The 21,195-nt window shown below is 36.6% G+C and overlaps 4 protein-coding genes across 4 annotated transcripts; 2 read left to right on the forward strand and 2 right to left on the reverse strand.

The window, feature by feature from the left end:
- Positions 1-2,767: 2,767 nt before the first annotated feature.
- On the reverse strand, positions 2,768-3,813 carry LOC112516129 (mitochondrial import inner membrane translocase subunit TIM23-1-like). Its single transcript, XM_025123145.1, has one exon. The coding sequence runs from the start codon at positions 3,666-3,668 to the stop codon at positions 3,096-3,098; it is 573 nt and encodes a 190-aa protein (XP_024978913.1). The 5' UTR covers positions 3,669-3,813; the 3' UTR covers positions 2,768-3,095.
- Positions 3,814-7,649: 3,836 nt separating this feature from the next.
- LOC112516694 (probable protein phosphatase 2C 50) lies at positions 7,650-11,869 on the forward strand. Its single transcript, XM_025123890.1, has 5 exons — positions 7,650-7,764; positions 7,853-8,973; positions 9,980-10,324; positions 10,641-10,746; positions 11,319-11,869. Exons 2-5 carry the CDS (start codon positions 8,257-8,259, stop codon positions 11,651-11,653), a joined length of 1,503 nt encoding a protein of 500 aa, XP_024979658.1. The 5' UTR covers positions 7,650-7,764; positions 7,853-8,256; the 3' UTR covers positions 11,654-11,869.
- Positions 11,870-12,108: 239 nt separating this feature from the next.
- LOC112517458 (DNA-directed RNA polymerase I subunit rpa49) lies at positions 12,109-15,358 on the reverse strand. Its single transcript, XM_025124891.1, has 5 exons — positions 15,241-15,358; positions 14,644-15,099; positions 14,072-14,206; positions 12,940-13,260; positions 12,109-12,711 (listed from the first exon to the last, which is right to left on the reverse strand). The coding sequence occupies exons 2-5, from the start codon at positions 15,091-15,093 to the stop codon at positions 12,304-12,306; spliced, it is 1,314 nt and encodes a 437-aa protein (XP_024980659.1). The 5' UTR covers positions 15,094-15,099; positions 15,241-15,358; the 3' UTR covers positions 12,109-12,303.
- Positions 15,359-17,343: 1,985 nt separating this feature from the next.
- On the forward strand, positions 17,344-20,716 carry LOC112517229 (60S ribosomal protein L18a-like protein). Its single transcript, XM_025124595.1, has 5 exons — positions 17,344-17,403; positions 18,801-18,846; positions 18,964-19,090; positions 19,175-19,292; positions 20,362-20,716. Coding segments are annotated over exons 2-5 (300 nt in total). The 5' UTR covers positions 17,344-17,403; positions 18,801-18,845; the 3' UTR covers positions 20,416-20,716.
- Positions 20,717-21,195: the final 479 nt, after the last annotated feature.

Below are 21,195 nucleotides of genomic sequence, written 5' to 3' on the forward strand. Positions count from 1 at the left end.
CGAGATACAACTCTGCTTGTTTGAAAGCTCGATTAAATTTTTTGAGTTGAACCGGGTCACTTGTGCATATACAATCAGAAAAACAATACTATCAAGTTCAAGCCAATAAATAAGTTCGATCACAAGCTCAAACACAAACGAACATCAAGCTTGAACATTGAAGAAATATTCAAGTCAAGCTCAAATAAATTACTAAGGCTCATTTACACCTTGATTTTCAAACCTTATGGCATCCTCCATGGCTCCATCCCATCCCACTAAATCAACTTATTTTACAAATTTAACATGTAAAAATCCTCAGTTTAAAAAACAAATAATAAACTGAACGTGACATCGGACCAGAACAGGACCAGAGAGAGCTAAAAAACATTTTCTTCTCGGGTCGATGAGACAAGATTGGTAAATCACTAAACTAATCAAATCAAAACCCTAGAAACCTTTCACAATTCCTTCACTCTCGCCCCTACCTCAGTCCGAGTCGAATCCAGTTGGCGTACCAAATGCAACCTAAAGAAACAATAATGCGTAGAAGCAAAGAACATCCCTTCTTCCATACAAAATAACAATGGCATGAGCCATCTTGTCAGATAAACAGCCTTGAGATCATTTATCATGATCAAACTCACTCCCTTCTATAAGGAACTACAGATTGAACATCAAGAATCATAAATTTCAAGACCAATGCTGTATATGCAATATGCATTCCATTAGTTCAACCTCTATGGAACAAGCCTATTTCACACATGTACCACAATTGAAAAGCCATCATGGTGATAGCATTTTGATGGAACACTAGTAGAATCCCATTAAGCTAGCATGTTAACAGAGAAGTTAACATATAGATATACAGGTTGGCAAATCCAGACAGAATCAGCAAAGATAAGAAGGTAACCGCTAGTAGAAATATATTCTTTCTTTGATGCACTTCAGAATCATACTTACTAAGCCATTGAACACTCAAATCTACTGGATTGAGAGTCCCTGTGACATGTGAAGTCGACCAACAACTTGATTCATATAAGTATAGAACAAAAGATGCCCTAATACAAAAGACTATAGTTTTGCGAACTACTCATGGATCCAACATTTCCTACCACACCTCGTTTGCCAGCCACAAGGGTGATGTCGGGTTGATTGAGACCCACGGGGATGAGGATGGCATCCCATCTTCCCCGGGTTTGATTCCTGCCCCCCTACACTTGTGGCCCCCACAGTTACATAGGATGAATGCATTAGCGTCTGGGGTTTACAGAGTCGGGTGACATGCCTAACACCCTCCTCAACTTCTCATTCGCCCTTAAATCTTTGATCTAATACCAACTAGTTTGTATGCCATAAAATCAAATATAATTTCAGGTTAGCAAACATACTGACATCAACCTTGTACACTGATCTTTCTTATTAGGAACAATTCCCTGTCAAATGCCTAGTTCCTAATTAAGAAACAAATATATTTTTTTACTTGGTATTTCGAGAATGCGTAGAACACCCATATTACTCTCCAAAAGAGCCCTTGAGAAGAGAATGGAGGTTCCAATATATATAGTGAAGAAATTATCGAAGTCTAGCCGATGTTAATATGTGATAACCAATAGGAGCTTGTCCCAGAGTGTTGAGAGGGGCTAAGCAAGTACAGATTACCCAAGAGTGTCGAGTCCTTGGAGTGGTTGACCTTGGTTTGCCTCTCACTAAATGATGCAAAAATGTTACTTCCTCTATCATGAGAAAATTCCGAACAGGCTCGAGTACCCAGTAGATTATATCATTTTGCCTTCAAATAAAAGTTTGATAACTACAAGAAGCTAAATAGTATAAATGCATAACTAAAATAAATCTTGCTTGCAAGAAAGCTTTCTTGCATTCTGGCTTATTAGCTCATTTCAAATGAGAGGCAGCGTGGTTTTTGCATTTTGTTCAATAGCGGAAAGACGAAACGTACAAATAGAAGGGAATACAAATAAATGTTCTTTAGATTTTTGATATATTAGTAGGATTCAATTTTTCCTCTCCAAATATACCAAGATATATCACTATTAATCTTCAATTTGAACGTAAGAGGCTTCAATTTCAAAATGGAAAGTGGACTGCTGAAATCTTCATTTACATGGCTCCTAAGTTTATTAGTACCAACTCTTCACACAAAAGAAGAGCATTAAAGGTCCTATAGATCACAACAACCAGAACCTTCTTGCTTGATATGCAAGGCATAAGTATATAAGAGAATGACCAAAAGATTAAGTTAATACATGAATATTCAAACTGCAAACCCCTAAACCTCAAAAAAAGGTAAATATCAAGTTTAAACCAACCAAACCAGCTTACTACAATAATCAATATGCCATTGTCTACAAACAGAATACCCTAAAAATGTCGTACACGTAACTCCTTATGCAGCTCAAATTCTTTTGATTAAGCCCTTGACAAGTGCAATTATAACATGTGATGCAAAGAACTTCAATTCACAAACAAACAAGCAGATTACTTAAGACCATGCATTACATGAAAAAGTTCATTCAGAGACATTTATCAAACGCTTACTGGGCATCACTTACCTTATTGAGTGAGCATAGCCATGACCAAAAATCTTACCCGGTACAAAGCATAGAAAGGACCAAGAATCTTGATGGGTAATTGAGGTTGTTTACTGGGTAGAAAACTCTTACGTGGTAAGAGTATCAACAATCCATTTTGATGGCCGATAATGTTATCCATTAAGGTATGTGAGGGTAGTGACTTTGCCTGAAAGCTCTTAACCGATAAGCATTTGGTAAACAGACCCTTAATTAGTTAGTAGAACAGACCAATGTTCAAATCAATTCATCTAAACAAATATTGAAGCACCAAACAAGCTAAAAAAATCTGGGATATGATTTCCATATCAATGTCTCCATGAATTTATTTGTGACTAACCCTTCCTGATACTGATACAGAACACAATATAAAGGGCATCCAGTGCACAAAAAACAAAATTACGCATTTTTTTCATACCAAAATATGTGAATCATCATCAATATTGTAAAAAAAACTACAGACCAAATCACCTTTTAAAAGTCTCAAATGATCAAAACTTGAATTAAGATGAATACCGATCGAGCTCAGATCGGTACGTATCGCTTCAAAACCTGCTTCCCTGTCACAGCTAATCCCACCGCTATTCCACCAATAGCTCCGGCCACCGCCGCTGACCTCGGCCCCGCCGCCGCCTTATAAAGTGCTCCAGTCCCTAACCCGGCCACCACGCTGTTAATAATATCATCCGTATCCCTAACAGCAACCATCCCGCTCTCCATACCTGCATACAACAATCCAATAACACCCGCCCGGTTCCCGATCTTCCGACCCGCGTGACCCGACGCATTCAGGATCCGATTAACCCTGAGCTTCATGGTATCTCCAGCCTCAGAAGCCTTCACACCTTCAACTAAACCCTTTCCTGCCCCAACTACAGCGCCGCCGAGGTAACCGATTCCGGTGTAGTAGGTTAGGTTTTCGCCCCATGAACGCCGTTGAGCGACGGATTCTTCTTGAAAAAGGTATTCAGGAGATGTCGGAAGCTTGTATAGGGTTTGTACGGGCACGCCAAGATCTTGGTAAGGGTTGTATAGGCGACGGTTATGGCGGTCGTCGTCGGTTTCGTTGTGATTTGAAGATCTTGGCTGGTACGACATGTTGTAATTAGGGCAACGATGTAGGGTTTCGATCTCAAAAGAATTTGATTCGAAGAAAAGGGCAAGAGGCGGTGTTCGAAAATCAAAGTGGAAAAGGAGAAAAGGGTTTCGGTTCACGCGAAGGTTCTCTGGTTTTCCATCTGGTTAGGCGGTAGACCGGTTTAATGTCAAGCCTTAAATACCCTTGGAATATGCTCTTTTCTTTAATTCCAATTTTGCCCTTTACTTCTTTTTTCTTCTTCTAATTATATATCATACTTCATCTTTGTAATGCATCGGCCAAATCAAACGAATACGTGTTTTGCAGTTCGTCAAAACTCACTCAGATTATGTTGTACTGCCACAAAAATTCCTACCCATAACGTTCTCCTCGTTCTAAAACTCGATTTGACCAGTCATGGGCCTATAAAAAGTCAAGAAGCAAAAGTTAAGCATGTTTAAGCGCGACACCCATTTTTGACCGATACATACCCTTGGGTTTTTCTCGTCCTGACCAACCGTGTCGAATGAAAATTTTCGTGGTCCATCAGCAATGTTAATATGAAGTTTTGCACCAGGTGGAACTTGAAAAAAACCATTCTCGTGTCAGAAATTGCACATGCGTTGTCCAAGTCAAACGAACGTGTATCGTGAAGTTCATCGAAGCAACTCAAATCATGTTGTATTACCACAAGCTTTACTGAATTTGTGTGCTCCTCGTTCCAAGCTTCGATTTGAATGCTTATGGGCCTAAAACGGAGTCATACAGCAAAAGTTTTGTACGTTAAAGCATTAAAACCCATTTTTTGTCGATACACCAAGGGGATGCCTTCGGTTTTTCTTGTCCGAACGGACCGTGTAGAATTGCCATTAAAATTTTTGTTTCCAGAAAGAACTTGAAAAAAAAACGTTCTCGTGCTGGAAATTGTCGAAGCCATATATTGAACAAATCGAACGAGTTTGGAATGCAGAGAGTAATGGAAAATGTTCACTTGTGAATCTGATTTCCATTACAAACCAGTGGACAACTGAAAGCATGACACATGTTCTTATTAATCATGAATAGTATACGTGAATTTTTTAAAACATTCATAATGAATGTTACATTATTCATGATGAATATCTCAAACCTTGATTATATTCATTTTATATTACAAAATGGGTTCCAATTGAGCCATCTATGCAAGCCACACAAGTAGACGTTGACTATTTTCACAATAGGTCCCTTAATTTCAAGAGATGTACAGTCGATCACTATTATTCACTTCTGTTAAGAAATTTATTGGAGTTTAAGTGGTCAATAAGTCATCAAAAGTGAATAACAGTGATCGTTTGTACATCTCTCAAAATAAAAGGACCTATTGTGAAAATAGTCAACGTCTAATTGTGTGGCTTGCATAGATGGCTCAATTGATCCTACAAATTCTATTATCTAATTTTAATAACATATAATTAAAAGTTAAAATCTCTAAAATAAATTACATTCAACTGTAAAAAAATTGTCTATTTTTTAATGATTTCATCATTATTTAAATATTCTATAATTTTAATATACTTTAAAAAAAACATTTATATAAAATAATATTCATTCAAACTCATGGGGTGTTTGAGATTGCTAATAAAAACAACTTATTGGCTTATTTCGGTGTGACATTGGTAATAAACATTTTTGAGTGTTTGGATAAACAACTTATACCAGTGCCAAACCGGTAATAAGAAGTTTTTGAAGAAGTTAAACCATTATAACTTATAATAAATTGATGAAGACTTTTGTAGATAATCATAAATTGTTTTAAATAATCAATCTCAAACACCCCTCACTGATGAGATGAATTAAAATAGCATACAGGGATGGAGTTAGTCTACTCCTTCAATTTTTGCTACAATCATTCAAAATTTACACAAGATAATGTAAAAACAGATAAAAAAAACACGGTAATTGACAATGATTTAACTGAATGTGTGATTGATCATTCAGTGTAAATATTAAATCAAATCATTGTGTTCATTACTTTACAATAGCCCAATTTTTTGTTCTATTTTATTGAATATGAGTTCTAACTGTATATCAGGGAATTTCGACCACCACTGTTGATACAGTTGTTTCAAACTTAACATTTTGACGACATAGTTGCTAAAAGTCGTTGATTTTTATAACAATATTGTAGCATGTAAAGTACCGATTCTGATGGATCCAAAATCACGTTTTAACCGGATTTTGCATGCCTACTTTGAATTTAATCTCAAATACAAGTAAAAGTCAAACACCATATGCCAGCTTGGTTAGTTATGGTGGGGACCGAGAAATATATGGATTTAAATTGGGTCAGGTACTTTAATCAGTTTTTTGTTTTGGTTTCTGCTTGTTTCACAACAACGTTAAGATAATCAGTTATTTTAAAAAAACTAAGATAATAAGTTTTACGTTATTATTAAATATATCAAACATTTATTTAAAAACTGTTACAGTAAATTTTGAATGTTCAATTTAATATACAGATTTGATCCCATGAATTGAACTTGATTGACGTATACGTAAATACATATAATTCGAGAAGGATCACGCGTGTGTTGACCACCAAAATGAGGGAAGATATTCAAACGCTGTAGCCCTATTGGTTCATGTCCTATAAACGAAAAAAGCAGACGCCTTCATAGATGACATAAAGTCAAAAACGACTCCATGCCCTTTATAACCGGGCATTATGCGAGCGGCAATAGGAAGTCAACTCAATGATTAAAAACCATTTAAAATTTTCATTAAAATGTTATTGAAATAATATATTTTTTAAAGAAGACAATTGCGCATTTTCTGTTTTGAGTTTTTTTAAATAAATTGTCATAATCTGTATTGATAACTAATTTCTATTTGAAAACCTAAAAACCGTTCTTTACCATTCTAGTTTACTGTAAATACATTTTACACAAATAAATATAGTGGAAATCGCATCTTCTATGGGTTTTAATCGAGGTCCTGTCAAAACCTCTGAAGCTATGGAGATTCACCTGCGATGACTCCTGGTCATATATGATCGTTTTGGGGATTAATCGATACTTATAACGACCATATATTAAAAAACACAATCTTGATAACCAAATCCTCTTTTAGATTAGATTAATATTTTAAAAATACAAAACTGAGGAGTTATTTGATTCAGATATGGAAATGAAAACGACAGAGAATGTAAATGGCAAATTCAGATATCCAGATAAAATTTTTCAGGCTCGTGATATTATACTAGAAAAGTGATCATATAATATAGCAAGATATATCTCAATTTTAATGTTTCGTTTTATTATTTATCTATGTCGATATAATACGATTTTTAGTAATTTTGAGAAAGCGATAATGTTTTTATTTTTGAATGAAATATAATTTAAATATATCATAAAAATTTGGAAAAAAGAACTATCAATATTAATATCAAATTTACTATTTAAAGTTATGGGTTTTGTGTAATTTATTTAAATTCAGTATTTTATTTATAATTTAACTTAGATTTAGTAACGAAGTAATTTATTTATCATTTTAAGTATTTTGTTAAAACTAATGATTTTATTTTTAGATTTTTTATATTCAAAATAAGATGTTTATCCTGTATTTGATTATGTTTATATGTAGTTAATTATACAAATTCAAAAATAAAGTTTTAATAAGTTATATTAATGCATAATTTACTTGTGATCTTAGATCTCAAGTAATATGTATCAATAAATAATATTTTATACAAAAAAAATTATTTTTAAGAATTTTTATCAAATAATTTAATAATATAACATAAATAAAAATTAAATGCTTTTTCTAATTTTGTTAATTACTACTTAATATTTCTAACCAAACATAAATCTATAAATTAAAGCGATTAAACCCTAATAAATCCAAGAAAATCCCATCTTCTTCTTATCAACATAAAGAACATGCACTGATTGAAGTTGGATTATTATATTAATATACGTGTCATCGAAGCAGTAAAATAATTCCCGAGGAACTGTCTCGTCTTCTCTTCCATCACATCCCAAATAAAGATATCAATTGGAGATAAAGATCCTGTTTTCACTGCCCAACAAAAACCAACCTCAATCGATCCATGCTTCTCTGTTTTACATTCTTCAATTGGTAAGGTTTAGCTTCTTTTGATCCAGTTGCCATCACAGGATAGAATCCCAAAATTTGGGTGTTTTGAAAAACCCATTTCTGTTTGTAGTTCTTGCACAAATTGTTGTCGTCAGCTTAAGATTCTTGAAGTTATGAGACGAAAACCTAAGTTATCTTGAGAATCTGAGATGGGTTGCATCAGATCCATGAGACCCACCTTTTATATGTTGAAATCTTGAAAAAAAGCTCAATTGCTTTTAGGGTTTCTGTGTGATTTCCGGTGGGTTTTCTTCATTCATGGGCAAGGGTTTGTGAAATCTTTGAAAATAGGAGTTAGGGTTCTTGAAGAAATCTTGTATTCTCTAGATAGATGTCCAAAAGTCTTTGTAGTTTTTGAAATTTATCTTTAGGGTTCTTCAGATCCAATATCAGATCACCAGATCTGTTGATCGTGATTATGGAATTAATGTAGCACTTTAAGTAATTTAAGAGATCTCTGTTAGAAAAAAAAAGATGGGTCTGATAGAAGAGATGGCTCCTGCTGTTTCTGTTGCAATTAGCTTAACTAATCCCATATCCAAGAACCCTAATCATGGAAGTCATCTAGATTTCGGCCGGATCATGCTTCTGACCGGATTTCAGTCGGATCATGCTACCGATTGCAACGAATCCTCGAGTGATTTGAACATTCTTGGAGTGGGGAAATCTGGGTTTTCGGAAACAATCCAAGAAATTGGGAGCAAAAGGGTGGTGAATGATGATATAATGATTCAAAAAAAAGATGGAGATGGGATTATATCAGTCGGGGATCGACTCAGTGAGTTGCTAGCTGTGGATTCGAGTTCAATGAGTTTGCCGGTTGCAGTTGCGATAAAGGGTACAGAAAAGGGTCAAATAGTTGCGGAAGTGATAAGTTTGGAGAAAGAAACGAAAGGAAGCGCAATTGGGCATACTTTAAAAGCATCGGTAGTGGTTCTTGCTGATAAGAATAATCATAATAGTAAAGGTGTAAGAAGCGTTTTCGAATTAGAATGTGTACCACTTTGGGGTTTTCATTCGGTTTGTGGTAAAAGGCCAGAGATGGAAGATGCGGTTGCGGCCGTTCCTCAATTTATGAAAATTCCGGTTAAGATGTTGGCTGGGGATCATATAATCAATGTGATGAATCCAAATTTGAATGATTTGAATGCACATTTCTTTGGAGTATATGATGGTCATGGTGGCAGCCAGGTATTTTTTCCGTTTTTATGGTTTGTATATAATATTAGCTTCTTGATTTGAATTCATTTAGATGTATTTCTTTTCTATGTATTTGTTAGAGTCCCATATCTGCTAGACTTGAACAGTTTCTTCTCGATATATGTTGGAATGTCAGTTCTTTTTTAGGGTAATCTAATGGGGTTCCACATATTCTCACATAATATCAGAGTCGAGGTTTACTGGTTTAGTGACTCGAGACTTCTCATAGGGCTCTTTTGAAGTGTAATCTAATGGGGTTTCACATATTTTCACATGGTACCAGACCTAGGTAAATCACTCTAGGGCAATCTGTACACATTTAGCCCCCTCTCGACACTCTGGGACAATCTATGCTCGTTTGAAATATGTTGGGAGGGGCATGTTAGAGTCCCACATGGACTAGAATTGGACAATTTCTCATCAACATATGTTGGAACCACTCTCTTCAAGAGCTATTTTGAAGAGTAATGTAATAATGGGTTTCACATATTCTCACATGGTGTCAGAGCCAAGATCTAACACTCTAGGGACTCGACACTCCTTAAGGGCTCTTTTGGAGTGTAAATTATGGGGTTTCACATATTCTCACATGGTATCAGAGCCAACATCTGCCACTGTGGGGACGCCACACTTTGAGGGCAATATGATTCACGTCTATCCCCCTTTGTTTAGCCCCCTATCGACACTCGGGGACAAATTTGCGCTCATCTAGCATCCATTGGAAGAGTTTTTTTTTTAGGGGGGGGGGGGGGATGTTAGAGTCCCACATCAGTTGGAGTTGGATAGTTTCTTCTCAATAAATGTTGGAACCTCCCTTCTCTCTTCAGGAGCTATTTTGAAGAGTAATCTACTGTGATTCCCCATATTCTCATACTTGTAGCAAATATTAGCAATTCTTTTGGATTACATAATTTTTCTAATTAATTTCGATTACATTTATGGCCTATATATCCTTACTTCTTCGGGACGCAAAACCCGATTATGTTTCTTGATGTAGGTGGCGAATTACTGTCGTGATCGTGTCCATATTGCGTTAGAGGAGGAAATCAAAGTTATGAAGCAAGAAGTGGTTAAAGGAACCATGAACGAGACTGTACAGGTTCAGTGGGAGAAAGCATTCACTAATTGCTTTCAAAAGGTTGATGATGAAGTTGGAGGAAAAGCGAGCGGAATCGTAGATCCATCTAACGCCCCTTCTGAACCAGTAGCCCCGGAAACCGTGGGGTCCACTGCTGTGGTTGCGTTGATCTGTTCATCACATATAATAGTTGCAAATTGTGGTGATTCAAGAGCCGTCCTTTATCGAGGCAAAGAAGCCATAGCTTTGTCGAACGATCATAAAGTAATAACCGTATCATTTAGTGCTCGTTTTATTCTATTTCAGTAAAAAAAATTGGGCAAAAGTTTATAATTTTACGCACTTTTCATAAGTCGTGGTCTTCACTTAAACAACTGATATTACTCTTTGGGGTAGATGTCAAGTATTTGTACATCCCACCCGCAACCCCATCTTTGGGTGCGATATACTGGGCTCATTTGGTTTGGTTTGGTTTGGTTTGGTTTGGTCCGGTTTATATATATAATATAGGAGTTCGTTTTTGTTCACGGATGTTTCTTTATTTGTTTTTTCGTTTGATTGCGTGATTTGATACAAACAGCCAAACCGGGAAGACGAATATGCACGGATTGAGGCTGCGGGTGGCAAAGTTATACAATGGAACGGGCATCGTGTCTTTGGCGTTCTTGCAATGTCGAGGTCTATTGGTGAGTCATAAAATAGAACTGTTTGACTATTAATGAAATGTCTAAAATATCCTTCAACTTGGCGTGTTAAAGAAAAAATGGCTTGAAGGTCATGGATTTAATTAAAATCTCATTTAAGGTTATACACGTAAATATACCCTCTAGGGAGTTGAAGTCTTTGTCTCTGGTGTAAAACAGTTTGTTCCCCGTAAAATCTTGAAAATACACCAGAAAGACGAGTTAGGGGTTGTTTGGTTGGTTTTCCATCAAATTATGTACATGTAAAGTTGTCAGTGTAGATTAATCTGTCTGTATAGATTGGGGAAACTTTTTTTTTAAGACAATGTTTTCATAGATGGAAAGAGTGTTTTTTAATTGGGAGGTGAGAGTTTCGAAAGACAAAAAACTTGGTTTTTGCCATAAAGATCTCCCTTGAAGCTTACTGAATAAGTCACTTTCTATATCATTAACCCATTATCAAACAGTTGTATGTAGTTGACCGAATAATTTGTGAGTCCCATTAAGCTCATGGAGCTGCTAAAAACAAACGGTTACGGGTATTTGAAGCCTTTTCGGTTTGGTGTGTTTCTCAGGTGACGGGTATTTGAAACCTTGGATAATTCCCGAACCAGAAGTGACATTTACCGCCCGAGCTAGAGAAGATGAGTGCCTAATTTTAGCTAGTGATGGATTATGGGATGTGATATCGAATGAGGAAGCTTGTGAAGTGGCTAGAAAACGGATTCTGATTTGGCACAAAAAAAATGGCGGAATCGCGCTCGAACGGGGCGTTGGAGGAGTCGATCCGGCAGCGCAAGCGGCAGCCGATTATCTCTCGATGCTCGCCCTACAGAAAGGAAGCAAAGACAACATATCCGTGATCGTGGTGGACCTCAAATCTCAAAGGAAGTTCAAACCAAAAACTTGAATACTTTGCTATATGTTGTTGTTATGTTCACCCATCGTTTTAATATATAGTTTTTGTAAAATTTAAAGAAAAGAAAAAACAAAAGTGCGCCTGCTCGGGCCGCTCCGTTTTCGTAACGTCTGTATGAGAATTGATTTGCTGATTTGCATATGGCTTGTGTAAATTGGCATGCATCACTTGTATCTTTATTGTATATGGATTACTTTCGGTGCTTAACTTGAATCGTAACATATATCACCGTCGTCAAGGGGTAATTTCTTAGCATTTCGGGCTTTTAGTTGTTCGTCAGCTTAAAAGTACGTGCAAAAAGGTTCGTAACAGGCCAAGCATCGTGTGAAAGGCAAATCAAATATACAACATTCTTCTATGTTGTCAGATTAAGAACTCAGGGGAAATGAAAACGACGATAATGATAGAAAATGAAAATGAATTTTCATTCTTTTTGGTTTAACTCGGAAATGAAAATTTGATTATATTGTATAAAACCGAACATGCTCGCCGTATGGTTCAAAAATAGCAACACAGAAGGCCATTTTTCTTGTCAAACTTGAAAGTTCCCAAATTCAGATTACATGAAATTTCTGATAAAAAAGAACTGCTAAAAACTTGCAGAAATCAAGTCTTTTGATGAACACCAAGCGAATTCACGTTCATCGTCGGCGCCTCATCCTCACTTCGGGAAACTTCAGCGGAGCAGGAAGCGTGGCCAACATTATGCTGTTTTCTCGAATAAACTTGCATCCCAGATGTTCAAAATGGCGCCTCAATGCACCAGTTGACATTCGGAGATCTTTAGCGATATCTGAGAATTCGGTTTTGAAGTTATCAACATAAAGAGTAAGCACCAAAACGTAGCTGATAAGAAGATCCCTTTTATCATCGGCAAGTCTTTTTGAATCCGGATTAGCAAACATGTCGTTGAACTTCTGAGTCAATATGTTAGGCAGTTTATGATTCTTTGCGGCCGAGAATCCATCCATGGAATTCTTATCCTTGAACTTGATAAGATGAGTGATGTACGAGAATATACAAGCAAGGCTCTCCTTCGCCTCCTCGTCCTATAACAGACGGGAAAACAAAGAACAAGATGATTAATGGGTGCGTTTAGTAAGGTAGGTGGATGAAAGAATTCTGGAAGGTTTCAGGGTTTCCATTAGTAATTCAATTCAAAAGCCGGGAGTCTTCACGGAAATATTCACTCTACTTTTTGAAAGTAGATTTCAGGTCTACGTATGGTGTTCGCATGAGATGAAATATGGCATAAAACCAAAATGTAAATGACATACCTTGACCTCGTCGATCTTGTGAACTCTGTTACAAACAAAGACCGGGTAAGCTGCAGGTGTTATATCTTTCCCTTCTTGCAAAAGCTCAGCAATATCTAAAAGATATCTCCACTCTCCCTTTAAGATGATCTTTTCTAGTGGATAAGCCTGCTGAGGCATAGTTGCTGATATATCATGAGGTGGGATATTACGAGCGCTACTCGTAGTTGCTGCACTAACTTCAAGAGCTTCTGTGTTAACCTTCGCATCGGCCATCTTCTTATTTAGATCTTCCTGCGCCTCTGGATCACGGTTTGCACGTAGAGCTCGTTCTTTCTTGGCCTATGGCATCATTGAGCCAAATATACATACAAGAAAACAAACTGCAAATAGTCATTCACCAATATTTTGCCAAGATAATGAACATCCTCGTATATATTAAATAAACAAGACTACAAGACAATATCAACACAAATTACGTATGCGTTAACTAGGTAAAAGTGCGGTTTGGATAATAAGAGGTTCGGGCTGGATAAGCACCGACTAAAAATGGTTGTTAGTATTTTGTAGGAGGTCTTACCGATAAAAATTGAGGGCTGACTTGGTCAGCACCTCGAGTAGTCGGTAATGTAGGTAAACAACATCATCTCTTACCCAGTAAGAGACAATCAACACTAGTAAACCGCTGATTGGTTGGTTTTCCATTAAGTACTTTATGAATAAAGTTGACTGTGTGGATTTATCTGTCTCTATAGATTAGGAAGGTTTTTGTTTGGGATGGTTTTTTCATGATGGAAGGGGAATATTTTTAAATTCGAAGGGGTAGGTTGGAAAAGAACCTATTGAATAAGCCACTTTCCATATTATTAAGCCACAACCAATCAGTCATATATAGCCTGCTAATGCTGCTAACAGTTCACCAAATTCGTTGGTATGCTATAACCTATGACCCTTATTCGCGTATGCTCTTTTCGTAAAGCGATAAATTTGTAAGACATAAGAGCTTCATTGATGACGAATTCGTTAAATCTTGCAGCCTTTTTCCAGGAAAACAAGTATTTGGATCACCATAACAATCACTATTCAAACCAAAACTATTACTTAAAAGCAGAATCTTGAAAGATATAACATATTTGCAACAAAATTTGCATACCGCTCGTTCTGACTTCTTAGTTGAGAAGTTGAATTTTGCTTCAGTATCTTCCTTTGTCACTTCATTTTCTGCCACGTTGGGAGCTTCATCTGCAGCATTATCTTGATCCCCAAATCTTGGCTCCAATCTGAAGATCTACACTCAAGAAATAGATCACATTATGGGTTTAGCTTAAGGGGAAAACCGCAAAAAAAAATGAAAAACAGAGGAACGTCCTGGACTATTCATCCGGACGGTATGCACATGTGCATATAACTAATTTATAAGCAACTTGTCCGGTAAGCACATGTGTACATGACATATAGAGGGAGGTTCTAGAAAAAACCCAATAAAATAAAAAGTTGAGGAACACACTGTAACGGTTCATCTCTATACACGTGTGTATAGGCAACTGAAGTTGTTTATTGGTTTCTATGGCATGCCGGAAAATTTACTTACAAATTACTTGTATGCACATGTCCATATACGAATAGTTAAGAGTTTTTCATTTTCTTCGGTGCACCCTGACCCTATGTATATGTATATAACAGTCTCTAAAGCTTTCAAACCACATCAATGGTGAAGTAAGATACCTTGTTTGCTTCGATCTGAACAATCTTCAGCGTCTGGCTCTGCTTATCGAGAACCCCAAGAGCATAAGAACAGATCTGAGGAGCCGCCGCTTCTCCGGAATAATTAGTACCGACGAACTCCACCGTAGAAGATTGGTTAGGGCTCACAACAAGTTGGTACCTATGGTTACGTTTCATGTTTTTTAAAACCCTGACCCTCGGTTCTTCATCCCGTTGGCGCTTCTCCGGGTCATATCCAGATGGAAAATATCCGATTAAAGGTAAGGATTTGTCGGAACTTCCATGGACGGTCTCAATTTTGACCTCAATCCTCTCCTCTCTCTTGCGAATTTTCTTGTTCTTATGCTTCTTCTTTGAATATCCTTCCGCCTCCTTGTCTGTTTGGAGTTGCAGTTCGTCATCTTCCTCCACTGAAACATCGACAATATCCTTTTTGTGCTTCTTAGTCATATCTATCTGCACAAAATTGAAGATGGAATCTAACGAATTCGGAACAAAAATGGGAACAATTGGCAAGGACGCAAGAAGGTCTGCAGGAACTAGGAAAACAGAAAAGCAATGTAGAGAAAGGAGCTATGGAGATCGAGAGAATATTACCTGCTGAGTGACGATCGTCTGGGACGAGATGAGGCGCTGAGAAACGGCGGGGGGAGCCAAGCGGCGATGAGGAGACAAGGGAGGCGAGCGGCGTTGAGAAACAGACTGTGAGGTTCAAAGTGGAAGGTGTTTGAGGTTTAAAGTAATGGTGTTAACCAAACCCTCAAACCGGCCGCACCGTAAATCGCCCTGTAGAACTTGTTTTCGTGGAACTTCGTAATAAAACGTTGTAAAGTTAATTTTTATAGGAAAAAAAGTTGTACATTTACAGTAAAAATATTGTGAAGATTACATTCATAACGTTTTACTGTAAAGTTTCAAGTGTGAAATAATGGTCTCACAAAAACAAGTTGATCTCACGTAATACCATATTTATATATATATATAATAAATTATTATTTATCTAATATTATTAGACTTTATGTTTTGAACTTTGAATTTGATTCAATATGACAACTAATAATATTAATAAATAAGTTGGACAAGTTCACAATTCACATGTCCAATTTAGTTTGAGTTTGTTTTTTATTTCTTAGACTATTTTTAATCATGCAATATGTATTTGAGAATCAAATATATTGGAACTCTTTGTTTTTTTTTTACTACGGTCACTTTATCGTTGATTTTATGATGTATGTTTAAACTTATAATTATTGAATTGCAGGCTTAAAGTAGGAAAAGTACAAACCGCATAAACCGCATCGATGCGGTGCGGTTGGTGCGTTTTAAGGTTTATGCGGTGCGGTTTGGAAAATGCTCAAACTGCATATGCAAACTGCACCGCAAAACCCCCTAGTTTAAAGAAAAAGGTTTTTGTCATGTTTGAAGCAAAAATTAAAATCTTTAAAAATATTCAAACCTATTTTTTTAAAACTCTCAGTTAATTATACTATTCAAATATTTAAATATCATGATAGAGCGTGTATAAACGTAATAAAGAACTGATTTGTAAACCGGTTATATAAAAGAAAATCTGGCTAAATACCAGTTCGTTTGGAGGGAGGAGAGACGGGTTTGGTGTTTGGGCTGGTTACGAGACCGAAAAGGAAGAGCTTCGGCAGAGGTAGATGAGATTGTATGCTTGGCATAAAATTTGCAACCAGATGGGTCTGTGAAGAACAAATCAGTACGGTTTCTAGGTGATGACAGTCAATTTACGTTTAACAATCTTAAAGCTTTGGTTGATCTAAAGCTTCTTAGGGCTCAAGCTCACTCGATGGAAACAAAAAACACAACAATTTGGTTTATAGGAAAATATGGATTTTTATGTAGAGACTAAATGGTCGTTTATCAAACACTTACTTGATAAGCGTTTATCTGTAAAATTCAACACTGTCACTTTCTAACCGAGTAAGATTTTAGTCCACAAAAACGGCATTTGATGCAACAATTTAAACCGGTAAGTGTTAACCGTGGTAAGAGTTGTCATCCTCACTTACCTGATAAGATTTTTGGTCTTTGCCATATTCATCCGGTAAGGTAGTGTGACTTAGTAAGCACTTATCTAGATAAACGTTTGGTAAACGGTCCCAAAGACTTGGTAGACTTTCAGTTCAATTGGTTCTTAGCAACATATGTCTTGATCTTCACTCTTCGTTGTGTCCCCATTTTGTGTGGAGAAAATGGACCCTTTGGTGTCGTAGTGGCTCATGTTGTATCTATGTTTTTGTTTAGGTTTTTCTGAATCTTGTGGAAAATTTATATTGACTCTTTTGTTTTCAATAAAATTTGTTGTCTTTTAATTTTTTTAGATATACATTAATAAAACGTCGTTGTTTGACAGTTGCTGAATAGTTTGGTGTAGAATGATTAAGTGGTCATAACGGTTAACAGACTCTTATAATATAGTGCAAAATGAAATGTAATTATTCAATAATTGTTTACAATGAAATTAAGGTACTGAATGATTAAGAAAACATAAAGTTGTAGAATCATTAAAGAACAAACTTTTTTTTACCAAACAATATTCGCACTTTAGCGATTCAAATGATGTATTTTATGAAATTATTAAGGATAAAAGAATATTTAAATAAGTGTATTTATGGTGCTGTGACTTTTTGACTTTGATAACCACAAAAACCTTTTCGAATCAAATTGAAGTCTGAAGGCAGTTGGTGGTGGTGGCAGTCTACCAACTTCAAACTTAACAGCGACGACACCAAGGTGGCTCTCTCTCTTCCCTTCAACTGTAACAATGGTGTTTACTACTATTTTTACTGTTTTCTGTTAAGCAAGCTCGTTGGCGTAATCTAATTTTGATCGAATTTACTTATTCCGTTTCGTTTAATTCAACATATTTGATCAAGGGTTTTAGTGAATCAGCACTGCATTTGCTTCATCTAGCATCAATAACGTTTCGTCGTTAATTCTATGTATTTTGGGTTTTGTTATTTACAAAAAACCTAATTTTGTTGATCTTCTGCTTGCATCAATGTTTCTGGTTATTAACTAATTGGGAACAACTTCCTAATGCCAGCAAATAACTGAGGAATTGGGCGTGAATAATTTTCAAAAAACATACAAAATTGATTAGTTAATCTGGAATTCCAGTTCCATGTGATTAGTTGCATGGAGCCTACTAGGAGTTGGAATTGGGATTGATTTCTCTATGTCTAATTCATTCTATCTAAAACTGTTGTTTAGGGTTTTTCTGCTTGCTGATTCACAATGGCATGATAATTTGAAATTGTTTTCTTGCTTTAAGCAAGTAAGAGTCTGTTTGTTTGCAATGAGACTTACAGTTTACTCGGTCGGCTACACATGACTGTTTGGTAGTGACTTAATGAAATAGAAAGTGGCTTATTCAGTAAGTTTTAGGGGGGAGCTTTATGCAAAAAGCCAAGTTTTTTACGAACATGCCCCTCCCAATCAAAACATGCTTCTTCTTCCCTTCCCAACAAAATATTTCCAATCTATAGTCTATACAGGCAAGTTAATCCACACAAACAGCTTTATCCATATAGAATTTAATGGAAAACCAACCAAACAGCCCCTAAGCCATCAATCTTTCTGGTGTTGTTAGGAAAGGATTAGGATTACAGTTTGTTTCAATGCAAATAGCTTACCACTCCAAATGGAAACTCTGTAGATGTCACTATTGAAATCGCTACCCCAAAATGTGGCATGCTTTTACCAAAACAGAGGAAACCAACTCAGTAAATCTCACACAGAGGTAGGTTCTTTTTTTGTGGGTGGGGTGGGGTGGGGTGGGGTGAGGGGGGAGGATGTACCCAGACCTTGCCTCTACCTCAAGGGATAGAGAGGCTATTTCTGTGAAATCCCTCTGGTTGCAAAATGATAACTAAAAGAAACAAGTAATGCATCATGCTACAAGAGAGTGTGTGTGCAAGGAAGCAAAGAGTATGGTAAACAGATTTACCATTTTAAATATAAAGAAATAATACCCGCATGTGAGGTTGCCCGCTTCAAAGAAAAAAGTAGAATATAAAGAAGGAACCACTGATTTTTTTAAATAAGAGTGGCAGTGGAATTAATACTTTCATTTGTTCTTCTATTACCTTGGACTCAAGTTAAGCTATATTATTATTGTCTGTCAACAGGTGTTTCGAGGAAAAAGAAGCTGAAGACATTGACTTACCCACCAAAGTAAACAATCTGTTGATATATTAATGCTTGCTGATATTAGAAACTGAAGGAGTGTTACTTGTTTGTTTGCTTATATTGATTAATTTGGTTAACAGTTTGTTCTATTGATGCATGCAGTGGTTTCATCGGACTTAAAGGAACATGAAAATGGAAATTACACACTAATTGGAGATGCAGAGGATAATCAGCTAGGATATTTTGATAATCCCCTCCCTTGTTTTGGATGTGGAATAGGATGGTTTTGGTCAGTTATACTTTATGTGCTATGTTGGCTTATGTATATACACAAAATGTTAACTTCATCATGTGGGTATATGTGCTTTTGCAGTCTGTTGCTTGGGTTTGTACTCCCGTTGATGTGGTATTATGCAACAATCTTGTACTTTGGAAACTACTACCGGAAGGATCCAAGGGAGCGAACAGGACTTGCTGCCAGTGCAATAGCTGTATGTATTTGAAAAACTAATCTATGTGCGTCATTTATAGGGCTATTTAGCTCAATGACCTTCTGCAGAAGCTCGTTTTGCAAATGGCCCTCTAGTGTATATCTAAGTTTTTATGGGAGCAGACTGTTTTGAACCAGTGGCAGGTCAGATGAAGGTCATTGAGCTGAAAAGTTTAGAAGGTCATGCACCTAATTGAAAACTCACTTAAGGTCATTTATCCAAAGGAACCGTCTTATATAGGTGTTTCACTCCACTTCTTTCATTCCTTTTCTACACATTTATTTGAAATAGTGGACTGTTTTGCACTCTAAGAGCCAGCTTAATGGACTTAATGGGACTCAGCTAGCATTCAGTCAGTTATACATGACTGGTTGGTAGTGGCTTGATGATATAGAAAGTGGCTTATTCAGTAAGTTTCTACAGGGGAGTTTTGTGCAGAAAGCCAAGTTTTTTTCCAAACTTTCCCCTCCCAATTAAACAACACGCTCTTTCTATCTATTGAAAAATCCTCCCAAACAAAAACCTTTTCCAATCTATATAGACAGATTAATGCACACAAACAACTTTATCTATACAGGACTTAATGGAAACTCAACCAAAGAACCCTAACTGCCAGCGTCATAATTACCCTATTCAAACAATTTCCATATTGGTTGTCAAACGAAGCATGCCGATCTTAACTCCTAAGGAATGGTCATCACTTAGACTAAATCTTATGATAAGTCCAACATTAATTGGTCTAAATCTAATCGGAGGTAGATTCATAGATAGAGTGAATGTAATCCCTGTTCTGTCTTGTTCAGTGTACCAAATGCACTTTGGATGTTCTCTGTCTTGTAAATAAAACAAAGTCTAGGCATTGGGGCTCCTCTCCATAGGTCGTCAGTTCGAGTCTACTCAATGCCACTAGGGATTTTCTTGACTGTTATCTTCAGGATCCCATAGGATTAGTCAATGTGCGCCTCATCTATGTATGTTATTCTTTGGTGCTCCTGGACTTGGGAGTTTTCGGTCTGTAAACCCGAGAAACCATCTAGTACTCAACTAACCGAGTTTGGTTTTATTGCAGGCTCTGATATTTACAGTAGCGGTGCTTATTACAATAATCATTATCGTCTTATGATGCTTGCTGAGGTGACTAGTTTCACAGAAAATCTCACATGTGACATCTTCTTGGCCGTAGAAGGGAACATCAATGGTGTTGTAAATTCCAAAGGCGAGTCTTTGAATCCTTTTGGATGTTCCGCATATTAACTTAATGTAGAGCGTTGACGAAAGGTAAACGACAATGTAAGATGACTCGTGCACAAATCGTTTAGCATTAGCGATACTGAAACTTCCGGAATTAACATTATATACTTGCACTTTTATCGCATTGGCTGTAACAACCCGTTCTATATGGATAAAAAGTTAGATTTGTGAGGTTTTTATAAGCTCAGTAAGCTATAACTTCCACCACAGTTTTAAGTTGATTTGAAGTTTAGTGTACTGCTTTGGGCTTTGGGGTGTTACATTAGCAATATCTGATTAATGTGTTTGTACGGATTGAGAATATTTTTGTTTGGGAGGGTTTTTTTATAAATAGAAGGTGCATGATTTCTTAATTTGGAGGAGCAAGTTCGGAAAAAACTTGGCTTTCTGCATAAAGCTCCCTTCTCGAAGTTTACTGAATAAACCACTTTCTATATTATTAAGCCATTACCAAACAATCATGTATAGTTGATTGAATAAGCTGTGAGTCTCGTTAAGCTGCTAATGAAAAGGACCCGGGTCAGGTTGGTTCGACCCATCTTGACCGTTTGAACCGGGTTAATGGACTCAGGTGTGAAAACCCAACTGTGATGTGTTGGTGGGTATTTGAGAAATTGGTAGCTGTCTGTCTGTCCTTAGATTGATGAAAGAG

The sequence above is a fragment of the Cynara cardunculus genome (assembly GCF_001531365.2).
Source record: "Cynara cardunculus var. scolymus isolate 2C chromosome LG 8, CcrdV1, whole genome shotgun sequence".
Classification (NCBI taxonomy): domain Eukaryota; kingdom Viridiplantae; phylum Streptophyta; class Magnoliopsida; order Asterales; family Asteraceae; genus Cynara; species Cynara cardunculus.